Source organism: Heterocephalus glaber, unplaced genomic scaffold (genome assembly GCF_053883595.1).
Source record: "Heterocephalus glaber isolate CG9 unplaced genomic scaffold, H.glaber_assembly_v1.0 deba00000546, whole genome shotgun sequence".
NCBI lineage: Eukaryota > Metazoa > Chordata > Mammalia > Rodentia > Bathyergidae > Heterocephalus > Heterocephalus glaber.
Window position 1 is genome coordinate 4,945,105 of NW_028258147.1, and position 14,962 is coordinate 4,960,066.

The 14,962-nt window shown below is 36.8% G+C and overlaps 1 protein-coding gene across 4 annotated transcripts in view; it reads right to left on the minus strand.

The window, feature by feature from the left end:
• Mkln1 (muskelin 1) overlaps positions 1-14,962 on the minus strand; it is a 175,005-nt gene that overhangs the window by 14,190 nt on the left and 145,853 nt on the right. For all 4 annotated transcript variants that reach the window (XM_087204420.1, XM_087204419.1, XM_013076486.3 and 1 more), the window contains 2 exons: positions 13,531-13,670; positions 414-516 (listed from right to left, as the gene is read on the minus strand). In XM_087204420.1, the coding sequence (XP_087060546.1) occupies positions 414-516; positions 13,531-13,670 (243 nt within the window). The remainder of the gene's footprint in view (positions 1-413; positions 517-13,530; positions 13,671-14,962) is intronic.

Sequence of the window (14,962 nt, forward strand, 5' to 3'; positions counted from 1 at the left end):
AAAGTAAAAATTACTGTTTTCTTCCTGATGTTCAAAAGTAATACCTGAGTTAAAATTTTGTATCTGAGAATTCTTTTTTAAATACATCAAGGGTTTTTTGTATAACTTGCATATTCTCTTATCACATGAAAGTATGCCTGTTTAATATTTAGTTTATCTGCTCTGTGTCACTTTTTTTTTGAGACAGGATCTCTCTATTAGTTCAAGCTAGCCTTGAACTCACTATGTAGCCCAGGCAGCCTTGAACTTGCAGTAATTCTCCTCAGCCTTCCAAGTGCTGGGATTACGGGTATGTGCCACCACACCTGGCTTACTTTTAAGATTAGCGTCATCATATTTTCTTTTAAAAGTTCAAGTTAGACATTTTTTAAAAAAATACTCAATTTCTAAAGTTTATTACCACTTTTCTTTACCTCTTTTGTCTCTTCTGGGTCTGAATGATCCACAGTTATATACAGATCATTTTGCAAGTATTTTAGAGCACTAAGAGGATCTATTTGGGCCTTTTCTTCAAACCTAGAAAAATATAAACAAGAATAATAATTATTTTGAGTTACAAGAAACCATGAAAAATATCTTCAAGATCCAGAGCAAAGTAATATACTTCAGCTCATGAAAGCTTCTGTTTGCAAACAAAAGCATTTGGCAAAATTTTGCTTCTGTTCACAAACTGCATCAGGTGACAAACATGACCATGGCCATCTTCCTCACAAAAATACAAACCCAGCCATCCTCCTCAAAATTATAAAACAAATTAAGTTTGTACACCGAGGTACCACTGTATATGAAATGAGTTATTCTGGAGATCTAAAAAACATGTTTAGGAATCCAGAGTAAGAACACCACCAGGCACAGTGGGGATGTGTAGTCCTTGGAGACATAATGGCAATGCCAGGTGGTCACAAAAAAGATGCAGTGCTAAAGAACAGGTACTTCTTAGCCTCTTCTTAAAAATTCAATCAAGAGGGGCTGGGGAATTAGCTCAGTGGTTCCGCCGCCTGTCCCGCAAGCACAAGGACCCAAGTTCCATCCCCAGTACCAAAAAAAAAAAAAAAAAAAAAAAATTCAATCGAGACCTAAGGCAACTGTAAAACAGTGAATATGCCAAATATTTTACATGTTAGAACTGCAAAAAAGCCCAGCGTTTTTTTTATTAAAAACAAGGAGCTATAAAATAAAAATACTTGCTTAGATTTATAGAATGGATTTTCTAAAAAATGTGCTTAGTCTGGAAACTGAAATGAGTATATTCTCTTTTTAAAGGTATCATTAACATTGATTTGATATTTTAAATGAGACTATTTCCATGCCTCAATGAAAATAACATTAGAAAAAACACCTGCAGTCCAAGACAACAACAGCAAACTACATTCATCAAGGAAATAAGACTTAGAACTAAAAAAACAAAAAAACAGGCAGGGGATTTAGCTCAGTGGTTCTGCCACCTGCCTCACAAGTGTAAGGACCTGCGTTCAATCCCAGGTACCGAAAACAAACAAACAAAAAAACAAAAAAACACCTGCAGCACCCACCTGTCAAGTATTGTATTGTGTGAGACACTGTATCAGGTATTTTATACACATCATTTCACTTACCCCCTAAAATAATTCTACGATGATACAGTTTTACCATTTTTAAAAACAAGAAACACAGGACCTAAGAAATGAATTTGACCAAGATAAGAGCGAGTAACAGAAGCACAATCAAACTCAGTTGTACCTGTTCCAAAGCTGAAAAGAAAAAGAGTTCTCTTAAAAGGGGGTGTATGTGTGTTCAGATCTATTTATCTATTAAAGTAAGATAATGTAAGTTTGGTTATAATATAATCATACATGATTTATAAAAAATTGTTATGTTTTTCAAAATAATACAAACAAAGAAAAGACAACTCAATTTTTCTCTGGTAAGGAACATGATAATGGAAATGGAAATGGACTCTATCTTGTGGTGTTCAGGCTGAGGACAACCTCAGTGGTAAGGTGTCTGTACTTCAGGCAAGTTAAAAGCTAGCAAAATATTACAGTTCTCTTGTACCTTTATTTACTTCCTTGGTACACAACATATTGCTCTCCCTCCAAATTTATATTTTAACTAAACAGAATAATTATTTTTCATAACAACAAAAGAAAATAAGGAAGTCAGTTCAACAACACTGGTTAAGCTGCTGTATAATGAAAGAAGGTCTAATTAGTATGACATTTGAATTAAAATTTACTACCCAGTATGTAGAAACAACTTCATAGGGGTAAAAAAAGAAGGGAATGGAATTAACGTGAGAAAAAGAAAAAAAGGAAACAAAGTCTTTGGAGATAGGGAGGGGTGGAGGAGTTGAAGGGAGGGCAGGGGAATGGGGAAAAAATAAGAACCAAGATGGATTATGTAAAGGTGCAAATTTCCAATGATGAATGTCATTATATTGTACACCTTAAAAGTACCAATAAAATTAATAGAAACAAACTTTGTTCTATTATGCCTGCAATGTAGCCATGTCCTTCAAATTCTTATTTCACTTAAGAGTTTGAAAGGGAAAAAAGTCTACAATGTTTCAAATGTTTAAAATTGGCCTTTTTTTTGGTCAGTTTGAATTAGTAGTAGACAAGATTTTCAAGATGTTTTAGAGCCATCCTTGACTATTCCTTCTGTCATACTTATAACAAACTTATCAAGAAATTTTGGGCAACCTTCAGAGTTATCCAACATCTTACTGTGTTCTCTCAGTCTCTTGAGTATCTCTTCCTCTGCATGTCTCTCAAAAGGTGGTGACCCTCCAATAATCAATCCCCATAGACATTTACTCTTCTCACCCTCCCTAGGCAGCTCAAGGATGTAATGTCAGGCAAATCCTTTTCTCCAAATGCTCACAGACAATCTCCACATCAACTAGTTGATGTTGGTTTGTGTGTGTGTGTGTATGTGTGTGTGTGTGTGTATTTAAAAAATAGAACCAAAACTATAGTTTTTCTGAATTTGCTTACCATTTAAACAAACTATTTTAACAATAAAGTTAACATTAAGTAAAATACTAAGAAAGGAATGTTAGCAACATTAGTTGAAGGTACCTCCAAGTTTAAATTTTGGAAAAATTTATCCCTTGCCATCTAGACAAAGTAAAAATCCATTTTTTCCCTTCTACATCCTGTAGGAAATAAACACTAATTATTCACAATAATGCTTCCCACTGGCTTCTGCATTAATTTATCTCTCAAGCACAACCTGTGAACCAGAGAAACAGTAACTACACATTATACTATAAAGGAACAAAAAGATAATTTATACATACACAGAGAATTTTAGGTAGGTATTTACATTCTATGTAAAATACATAACATGTGCTAAACATACAAAATAAATACTTGCACACATATGTATATACGTACATATATACACACATACACGTGGTGGTTAAATGGAGAGGTGCGGTGTCAGAATACTTAGGATAAAATCCTGGCTTTGAACCAGCACTCCAAAAAATTCTCAAGGATATCCTAGAAAGTGGCAATGAAGCAAACAGTAGATAAAGTCTAACAGAATGAATATACCAGGTAGGGTGAGCAGTTAAACAGAAGGGAAAGAAAGAGAATCAGCAACAGGAAAACAATGCAATGACAGGATAAGTCAACACCCTTAGGTAATAACTCTGAATGTGAATGGTAATGTCAATTCCTCAATTGAAAGACACAGATGGGCAGAATGGATCAAGAAACAAAATCCAACAGGATGCTATATACCAGAAACACATTTAATCCAAAAGGAAACTCACTGACTAAAACTCAAAAGATCGAAAGCAATATTCCATGCAATGGGAACATATACAAAAAAACCAGGAGTAGCTATTCTATTTTCAGACAAAGCGGGTTTCAGGCCAAAACTCATCAGAAGGCAAAGAAGGTCCTTATAAATTGGTTATGGGAACAATTCAACAGAGGGAACAATTACTAACATATATGCACTGAACAACAGTACATCCACCTTCATAAAACAAGTACTCCTGGACATAAAAGATCAGACAAACCTTAATATAATTATACTGGAGAATCTCAATACTCCACTGTCACAAATGGATCAACCAGACAAATAATCAACAAATATCAGTACTGAAGAAAACCTTCAAACAAATGGATTTAATAGATATCTACAGTGACCCACCCAATAACAGCAGAATATGTATTATTCTCCAAAAGAGACCACATATAGCCAATGAAGCATACTTAAGTAAATGCAAAATAATCAAGTTATAGCATGCATAGTATCAGACCATAGCACAATGAAACTAGAAATCAATGACAAAAGAAAACACAAATTATGCAAACACATGGAAATTTTAAAAATACACTCTTGAATAATCACGGGTTACAGAAGAAATCAAGGAAGAAATAAGACAGTTTCTAGTACTAAACAATAATGCTGGTACAACGTATCAGAACTTATGGGACAGAATGAAAGCAGTCCTAAGAGGGAAGTTTATAGCTTTGAAAAATATCCACATCACAAAAACAGAGCAAGCCCAAATAAATAACCTAACAATGCATCTCAAAGTCCTAGAAAATCAAGAACAATTCAAATCTGAAGTTAGTACAAGGAAGGAAATTATAAAGACCAAAGCAGAAATCAATAAAGTTGAAATTAAAAAATACAAAGAATAAATGAATCAAAGAGCTGATTCTTCAAAAGAATAAATGAAATAGACAAACTTTAGCCAATCTTACAAAAAAAAAAAAAAGTGAAAACGTAACGGACACTGACAAAATCCAGAAGATTATTAGCAACTACTTTGCAAACCCGTATGCCAATAAATTGGAGAATTCAGAAGAAAAAGATTCCTAGATACACATGAATTACCAAAATTGAATCAAGGAGATAAAGGACCATACATCATGACCAAGTAGGCTTCATTTCAGGGATGGTTCAACACATGCAAATCAACAAATTTAAACAGCACATAAACAGAAGCAAGGACAAAAATCACATGATTATCTTAATAGACATAGAAAAAGCCTTTGTCAAAATCCAACACCCATTCATGATAAAAACTCTGAAGAAAATAGGTATAATACTTTATCTCAACTGGATAAAAGTCATTTATGACAAACCTGCTGCCAACATCATATTAAATGGGGAAAAGCCAAAAGCTTTCCCTCTAAAATCCGAAATAAGACAAGGATGTCCAGTATCACCACTCCAGTTCAATATAGTACTCAAAACATTAGCAAGAGCAGGTAGTCAAGAAAAAGAAATAAAAGTTATGATACGAAAGAAAGAAGTGGAGTTATCATTATTTGCAGATGACATGATCCTCTACAGAGAAGACACAAAATATTCCACAAAAGACTCCTATAATTAATAACCAAATTCAACAACATAGTAGGATACACAATCAACACACAAAAATCAAGTGTTCCCACAAACCAATAATTAACTCACTGAGAAAGAAATTAGGAAAAAAATATCATTCACAATAGCACCAAGAAAAATTAAATACTTACGTAAAAACCTAAGCAACAAAGTGAAAGATGTCTAAAACAAAAACTATGGTACTCTGAAAACACAAACTGAAGAGGACATCAAAAAATGAACAGATAGGGGCCGGGGATTTAGCTCAGTGGTTCCAGCGCCTGCCTCACAAGCACAAGGTCCCGAGTTTGATCCCCTGTACCAAAAAAAAAAACAAAAACCAAACAAACAAAAAACTGAACAGATAAATCTCCTATTCCTGGATATGCAGAAATAAACAAAGTCAAAATGGCCATATTTCCAAAACTGATATATAGATTGAATGCAAGCCCAATCAAAATACCAACAGCATTCTTCACAGAACTGGAGAAAACAATTCTAAAACACACATGAAACAACAGAACAGAGGATGCAAAAACAACGCCAACCACATTCAGCTTTATCTTTGACAAAGGGGCCCAAAACATACACTGGAGAAAAGGTAGCCTCTTTAATATATGGTGCTGGGCAAACTGATTTTTACATGAAGAATACTGAATCTAGACCCATAACACTCACCATATACTAAGCTAAAATCAAAATGGATCAAAGATCTAAATGCCAAAACAAAGTCCTGGAAGATAAAATTCGTAAAACTCTTGAAGTCATAGGCATAGGCAAGGACTTTCTGAACAGAACCCTGGTTGCACAGAAAATACCAAGAATCAACAAATGGGATCATATAAAATTAAAAAGCTTCTGCACAGTAAAGGAAACAGCCAACAGAGTGAAGAGACAACCTACAGAACTGGAAAAAAATTTTTGCCTGGTACTCTTCAGAGGACTAATATCTGTAATATACAGAGATACAAATAAATAAATAAATAAATAAATAAATAAATAAATAAATAAATAAAAGACCCAAGCAAAAAATTGGCAAATGAAATGAATAGGCACTTCTCAAAAGAAGTGCAAATGGCTCATATATACAAGAAGAAATGTTCAACATTACTAGCCATTAGAGAAATGCAAATTAAAACAACATTGAGATTCCATCTTACCCCACAAAGAATGGCCATCATCAAGAAATCAACAAATCCTAGGGAGGCTGCAGGGAAAAGGGAACACTCCAAAATTGTTGGTGAGAATATAAACTAGTACTGTATCACCACTATGGAAATAGCATGGAGATTCCTCAAAAAACTAAAGCAAGAAATTACATTTGACCCAGATATTCACAAGACTAAAAGCAAACATGATCAAGGAGATATATGGTGAAATGTTTGATTACATGATTTTGTAATTAGTCAGTAAAGGTAATTATGTAAAACTATAACCATATTTTAAATTGTTTTGTGACACATCAAACTATAAAAGCATTAGTTAGCCAACTATAACACCATATTCATTATTATGAGTTATGAATAGGCTGAGAATATAGTATGTCAATAATCTAGAGCTGATCTAATTTGTTTGTTTGTTTGTTTGAGACAAGGTCTCACTAGGTAGTTCAGGCTGACCTTGAACTCACTATGTACCTCAGGCTGGCCTTGAACTCCTGGCAATCCTCCTGCCTCAGCCTCCTGAATGCTGGGATTATACCTGTGTGCCACCATGCCTGGCCATGCTGATTTAATTTTTAATGGTTAGGACTTGAGTTCCTGCAATTTAGCAACTTGACCTTCACAGCAAAACTTTTTTGTATTATTTTAACATTCACAAAATTTCACTTGCTCTGTAAAATATTTTAACAATAATGCCTTTACTTTGTATTTTCCTTTGAAAGAGGAAAGCAAAAAAATAATTAAATAACAACATCTACAAAATACATGATTTTCACAGTATTTACATTATCTTTTTCTTAAAGTTGCAAAGAGAAAGACTCATCTCCAAAGCTAGGTAACACCAACAATAGCTGATAATGTTAATTAAAAGTTTTCAGAGCCCACTGCGGACAGGCAGGTCTGCGCATGCCCTACCAAGGTCCCGAGTCATGCAGAAAACACACAATCACCCCGCTGCAGACAGGCAGGTATGTGCACGCCCTACCAAGGTCCCGAATCACACAGAACATGCCGAATCAGTCCACACCCAGGCAACAATCCACTGGAACCCTCCCCCCCGCTCCTCTGTACAGCCACCTGGTTCCACACCACAAAGACACAGAGGATAACAGACCACCAGACCACCAGACCACGGTACTGAGTCCTGCTGCTCCCAGCCCAAAGGTAGGGGCTTCTGAGCCGCCGACCCACTGCTCCTGGTCCAGAGGAAGGGACTTCCTGGTCACCATCCCTCCTGCTGCTCCCAGCCCAGAGGAAAGGGCTTTTGGGCCACCTTCTGTCCAGCCACTCCTGGCCCAGAGGAAGGGTCTTCCAGGCCACCATCCCTCCCAAGGCTCCTGGCCCAGAGGTAGGGGCTTCTGAGCCGCTATCCCACTGCTCCTGGACCAGAGGAAGGGGCTTCCCAGCCACCATCCCTCCCACTGCTCCCAGCCCACAGGAAAGGGCTTTTGGGTCACCATCCCTACCACTGCTCCCAGCCCCTGTCCCACCTCTCCCAGCTCAGAGGAGGTAATCCAGGCAGTCACCAACAGCCTCCCCCCGCAGTCGAAATGAGAAAATACAAAAATAAGTCTCAAAACCAGACTTCCAGACCACCTACAGCAACCTCAAAAGGAAATGAGATGGAACACTCTGACACTCAACCACCTGGAACCACTAAACTGGCAACAAAAGGGGATCTGGAAAAAATGAAATCAGAAATAATTCCTCAGATAACAGGAGGAATTGTGCCCCTAGTGCAAGACATGATTAATAAATCTAGAGAGGAGTGCAGGAATATGCTGCAGTCCCAACATAGGAAACAAATGGAATCCATAAAACAGATGCAAATAGATTTCCAGGACATGAAAAACTCCATTGAAAGTCTACACAGCAGAATGAGCCAATGTGAGGACAGCATTTCACATATAGAAGATAAGATTGCAATTAGTGACCAGGAAAAGAAAAATTGCTTCAAAATTATAAGGTAACATGAGAAATCAATCCAGCAGCTGCTACATGATGCAAAAAAGAATAACATAAGACTGATTGGGCTCAATGAAGAAACAGGAGAGAGTGGAGTTGACATAAAAAATCTCTTCACAGAAATAATGGCAGAAAACTTCCCAAGCAGGGGAAAAGAGCTTGATATACAGATAAGGGAGGCATATAGGACTCCAAATAGCCTTGATAAAAAAAAATCTACACATAGGCATATAATTGTTAAGATTCCAGAAACTCAACAGAAGAACAAAGTTCTACAAGCAGTTAGAGAAAAGAAACAAGTCACATACAAAGGAAAGCCCATCAGAATCACAGCAGACTTCTCAACACAAACCATCAAGGCAAGAAGAGCTTGGAGTGACATATTCCAAGCCCTAAAAGAAAACAGCCTCCAACCCAGATTGATGTACCCTGCAAAACTATCTTTCAAAATGGATGGAGAAATAAGATACTTTCATGACAAAGAGCACCTTAGGAACTTCGTGAATACCAAACCAGCACTCCAAAGAATTTGACACAATATCCTAGGAACAGACATTGAGGATCACAACCCCAGGAAACAAAGCAGAATGAACCCATCTGGCATGACAAGAAATTAAATGTAAAGGGGGAGAACCCAACAAAAAAAAAAAAACTCATGGCAATGACAAGTCAATACGTCTCAGTTATAACCATCAATGTTAATGGTCTCAATTCACCAATCAAAAGAAATAGACTGGCAGAATGGGTCAAGGAGCAAAATCCAACAATATGCTGCATTCAAGAAACACTTAATTCAAAAGGAAACTCATAGACTGAAAGTTAAAGGGTGGAAAACAATACTCCATGTGAGGGGAACCCAAGAAAAAGCAGGAGTAGCTATCCTCTTGGCAGATCAAGTAGATTTCAAACCAACACTGATGAAGAGAGATGAAGAAGGACACTACATCTTTGTAAGGGGAAGAATCCAAGAGGAAGAGATGACAATCATAGATATCTATGCACCAAACGCTAGTGCACCCAATTATATAAAACAAATACTAACGGACATGAAAAGTCATATATGCACTAATACAATTGTAGTGGGGGACCTCAACACCCCACTGTCAAAAATACATAGATCAACTAGACTAAAAATAAGTAATGAAATACTAAAACTCAATCGAACTCTTGAACAAATGAACTTAACAGATGTTTACAGAGTCTTCCACCCCACATAATCAGAATACACATTCTTCTCAGCTGCACATGGGTCATTCTCCAAAATAGACCACATACTCACACATAGAACATGTTCAAGTAAGGGCAAAGGAATTGAAGTTATTCCCTGTATATTATCAGACCATAGTGTGATGAAATTGGAGATCCATAGCAAAAGAAACTCAAAAAATTTCATGAGCATGTGGAAATTGAACAACACACTTCTGAATAACCAATGGGTCACAGAGGAAATTAAAGAAGAAATCAGACAGTTCCTTCAATTAAATGACAAAGACAATACGACATATCAGAATCTATGGGACACAATGAAAGCAGTCTTAAGAGGGAAATTCATAGCAGTGAATACGCATATTAGGAAAACAGAACGAGCCCAATTAAACAACCTGATGCTGAACCTCAAGCTTCTAGGCAAAGAACAGCAGGACAACCCCAGAGCTCATACAAGGGAGGAAATTATAAAGATCAGAGGAGAAATCAATGCAATGGAGACTAAGAGAACGATACAAAAAAATCAATGAACCCAAGAATTGGTTCTTCGAAAGAATCAACAAAATTGACAAACCCTTGGCCAACCTTGTCAGAAAAAGGAAAGAAAAGGCCCAAATCCATGCAATTAGGAATGAAAAGGGTGAAATCACAACAGACCCAGTAGAAATCCAGAGGATCATCAATACCTACTTCCAGAACCTATACGCCAATAAGATGGACAACACAGAAGAAATGGACAGATTCCTAGATACATATGAATTACCAAAGTTGAAAGAAGAAGACCTCAAAATTCTAGACAACCCAATATCAACCAATGAAATTGAAAATGTCATTAAAAACTTATCAACTAAGAAAAGCCCGGGCCCTGATGGCTTCACTGCTGAATTCTACAAGGCATTTAGAGAGGAACTACTGCCACTACTGTTTAAACTCTTCAATGAAATTGAAAGGGAAGCAATACTCCCACATTCATTCCTGGAAGCAAGCATCACCTTGATCCCCAAAGCAGAGAAAGACCCAACTGAAAAGGAGAACTCTAGGCCAATCTCACTAATGAACATAGATGCAAAAATCCTTAATAAGATAATGGCAAACAGAATGCAGAAGATCATCAAGAAGATCATACACCCTGATCAAGTGGGATTCATCTCAGGGATGCAGGGATGGTTCAATATATGCAAATCAATCAATGTAATACACTATATCAATAGAGCCAAGGACAAAAACCGTATGATTATCTCCACAGATGCAGAAAAAGCATTTGACAAAATCCAACAAGCATTTATGATAAAAACCCTACAAAAAATTGGAATAGATGGTCTCTACCTCAAACTGATAAAAGCCATCTATGAAAAACCAACAGCCAATATCATACCAAAAGGTCAAAAACTGAAATCCTTCACACTAAAATCAGGAACAAGACAAGGATGTCCACTATCACCACTCTTGTTCAATATAGTTCTGGAAACATTAGCCATGGCAATTAGACAAGAGAAAGACATAAAAGGAATAAAGATAGGAAATGAAGAAGTCAAATTGTCATTATTTGCAGATGACATGATACTCTATATCAAAGACCCCAAGATCTCCAGCAAAAGTCTTCTAGACTTAATAACCAAATTCAGTCAAGTAGCTGGTTACAAGGTCAACACACAAAAATCAATAGCTTTCCTCTACACAAATGACAGACTCACTGAGAGAGAAATAGGGCAAATAATTCCTTTCACAATAGCATCCAAAAAACTGAATTACCTAGGAATCAACCTAACGAAAGAAATCAAAGACCTCTTCTCTGAAAACTATGGCACTCTGAAAAGAGAGATTGAAGATGATATCAGAAAATGGACAGACATCCCCTGCTCCTGGGTAGGAAGGATTTATATAGTGAAAATGGCCATACTTCCAAAACTGCTATATAGATTTCATGCAATTCCAATTGAGATCCCAGCAGCATACTTCATGGACCTTAAGAAAACAATCCAAAAATTCATTTGGAACAAGAAGAGAGCCAGAATAGCAAAAGCAATTCTAGGTAACAGAGACATGGCAGGGGGTATCCCAATCCCCAACCTGCAACTCTACTACAAAGCTACTGTGATAAAAACAGCATGGTACTGCCAAAGAAACAGACCTGAGGACCAGTGGAACACATTAGAAGATGCAGAAACAATGCCAGACACACTCAGCCAACTCATCTTCGACAAAGGAGCCAAACACCCTCACTGGAGGAAAGATAGCCTCTTTAATAAATGGTGCTGGAAAAAGTGGGCTTCAATTTGCCAAAGATTAAAACTAGGCCTATATCTCTCACCATGCACTAAACTAAAATCAAAATGGATTGAAGATCTAAATATGAAAACAGAAATACTGAACCAGCTGGAACAGAGGTTAGGTAGAACCCTTGAAGACATCAGTGTAGGAAAAGATTTTATGAACAAAACCTCAGTTGCCCGTGAACTAGCACAAACAATCAACAAATGGGATCTCTTCTTATTAAAAGGTTTCTGCACAGCAAGTGAAACCACCAGCAGTGTGAAGAGACAACCCACAATGTGGGAAATAATCTTCACCTGCTCTTCCTCAGACAAAGGTCTACTATCTCGAATCTATAAAGAACTTAAAAAGATCAGACCTCCCAAATTTAAAGACCCAATCCAAAAATGGCCATCTGAAATGAAAAGACATTTCTCACACAAAGAAGTAGAAATACCAAATAAATACATGAAAAAATGTACAACATCACTGGTCATTCGAGAGATACAAATGAAAACAATGCTGAGATTCCACTTCACTCCAGAAAGAATGGCTGCTATCATGAAATCAACCAATAACAAATGCTGGCAGGGCTGTGGGGAAAGAGGAACCCTGCTCCACTGCTGGTGGGAGTGTAGACTGGTGCAACCACTGTGGAAATCAGTATGGAGATACCTCAAAGAACTAGGACTGGAAGTCCCTTTTGACCCTGCTATTCCACTGCTGGGGATCTTCCCCCAAGAATTAAAAGAATCACACCACAGTGATATATGTGTGCCCATGTTCATAGCAGCACAGTTTGTGATAGCTAAAACTTGGAAACAGCCCAAATGCCCATCAACTGGAGACTGGATCAAGAAAATGTGGTTTTTTTTATAAAATGGAGTACTACTCAGCCATAAAAAATGAGAATTAGAGACATTTATAGCTAAGTGGATGCACATTGAGGCAATACTCTTAAGTGAAATAAATAGGACACACATGTATAAATACCGAATAGTTTCTCTGGTGTGAGAAACTGAAAGTGTAAATAAGGACTAAATGTATAATAGGTAATGTGAAATAGGAAGAAAAGGGGCAAAGGGGAAGGAAGTGGGAGGGCTAGGGGAAAGGATAGAAGGGAATGGGATTAATATGAGAAAATGGAAAAATAGGAACAAAATCTTTGTAAATAGGAATGGAGGGGTTGAAGGGAGGGCTGGGCAAGGGTGAAAAATAAGAACCAAGAGAGATCATGTAAAGGTGCAAATTTCCAATGATGAATGTCATTATATTGTATACCTAAAATGTACCAATGATTAGAATGAATAATCGATAATGCAAAATAGGAAGAAAAGGTCCAAAGGGGTAGGGGTAGTGGAAGGGGCAGGGGAAAGGAAAGAAGGGAAAGGAAAAATGATGAGAAATGGAAAAAATGGAAATAAAGTCTTTGTAAATAGGGAAGGGTGGAGGGCGTGAAGGGAGGGCTAGGAATGGGGAAACAATAGGAACCAAGATGCATTATGTAAAGGTACAATTCCCAGTGAGAAATGTAATTGTGTTGTATACCTACAATGTACCAATAAAAGAATTTAACAACAACAAAAAAGTTTTCAGTGAATTATTCTAATACCTGTGTTTTCTTATGAGGTACTTGCAATGCCTCAGTAAGTAATCTTTTGAAGGTCGACACAATTTCAGTGACCAGAAGTCATCAAGTCTCATCTTTGGAGAACAAGATTTTCCTGGATTCCCACCAAATAAGTAATGAACCTATAATAAATAAAACAAACCAGATTTTTAAAAACTCATACAAATATTATTCCATTATCCAATTACCAAAAATGTAAAAAGAATATAATAATCACTTCACTATTATATTAGACTTTAAATGTTATTCCACACCTATACAAAGCTTTAAAGCATTTCCTGAAATTCTGAAAACATTTATATCCACTGGAATTATACAGTAGAGATATTATTTCTATCCTTTAGATGGAAATTCATTTAATACCTTAAATTGGGAGAAAGAACTTTTATTCATTCCAATGGTATCTTTTACCTAGAGCTCTCAAGCTGTACAGCACAGACTAAATAACCATCTATACAGCCTAAACAGAATCAGGATATATTGGTAAATTTCTATATAATCTGAATCCAAGCACTAAAGTACACAGTAAATTTAAGGGAGAGCCGGGGATTTAGTTCAGTGGCACTGTGCCTGCCTCATAAGTGCAAGGTTCTTTGAGTTCAATCCCTGATACCTAAAAAAAAAAAAAAAAAAAAAAGTGAGAAAACAAGTTCCCAAAAGAAACAAGGATAAGAATGACACCAAACTTTAGGGCCAGGGATGTAGCTCATTGGTGCTTCTCCTACCTGGCAAGCACCAGGTCCTGAGTTTGATCCCCGGTACCAGAAGAAAAAAAAAAAATTCCCCAATTTAAGGAAAGAACAGTTAAAGAAATTGAAGCAGGAAACAGTGAGGACTCTGGCACAGATAACTCTTTAACATGAAGACAGGAGCAAAAGCAGCTTTTAATGATGCCAGTGGCTCAGTGATTGACTCCAGTCAAGTCTAGAGAGCCCCTGAATAGAAGTTTGCACTTCTTTATATACCTCTTTTTACATATACAAGGCTTAATTCCATTGGCGTTTCCCTGGGAATATAGCGAGCAGGATTTACACAAAGCAGAGCAGTGAAAAGAGGGAGAGCAAAGAGTTCTGGCAGGATTTTCTAAGTCTGTTATGCTCCTTTAGTGACAGATTACAGAAGCTGTCATGGCTACTCAGGTACATTCTACAAAGAGCATGGTTACCTAGTTAACCTATAGTTGCCTAATAACACAGTTAACCCATAGGTGACTAATAATATAGTTAACTCATAGTTGCCCAATTCCATACGGAGGGGTGGTCTCTTCTCCAAACCACTCTGAATGCTTGGTGATACTAAAAATTTCAAATGCAATACCATTTTCACAAAGCTGATCAAAAATAAGTCACTCATATATAGGAAAATATAGATAGGATGACTTTTTATATAACAGGGAAATTATATACCAGGAAGT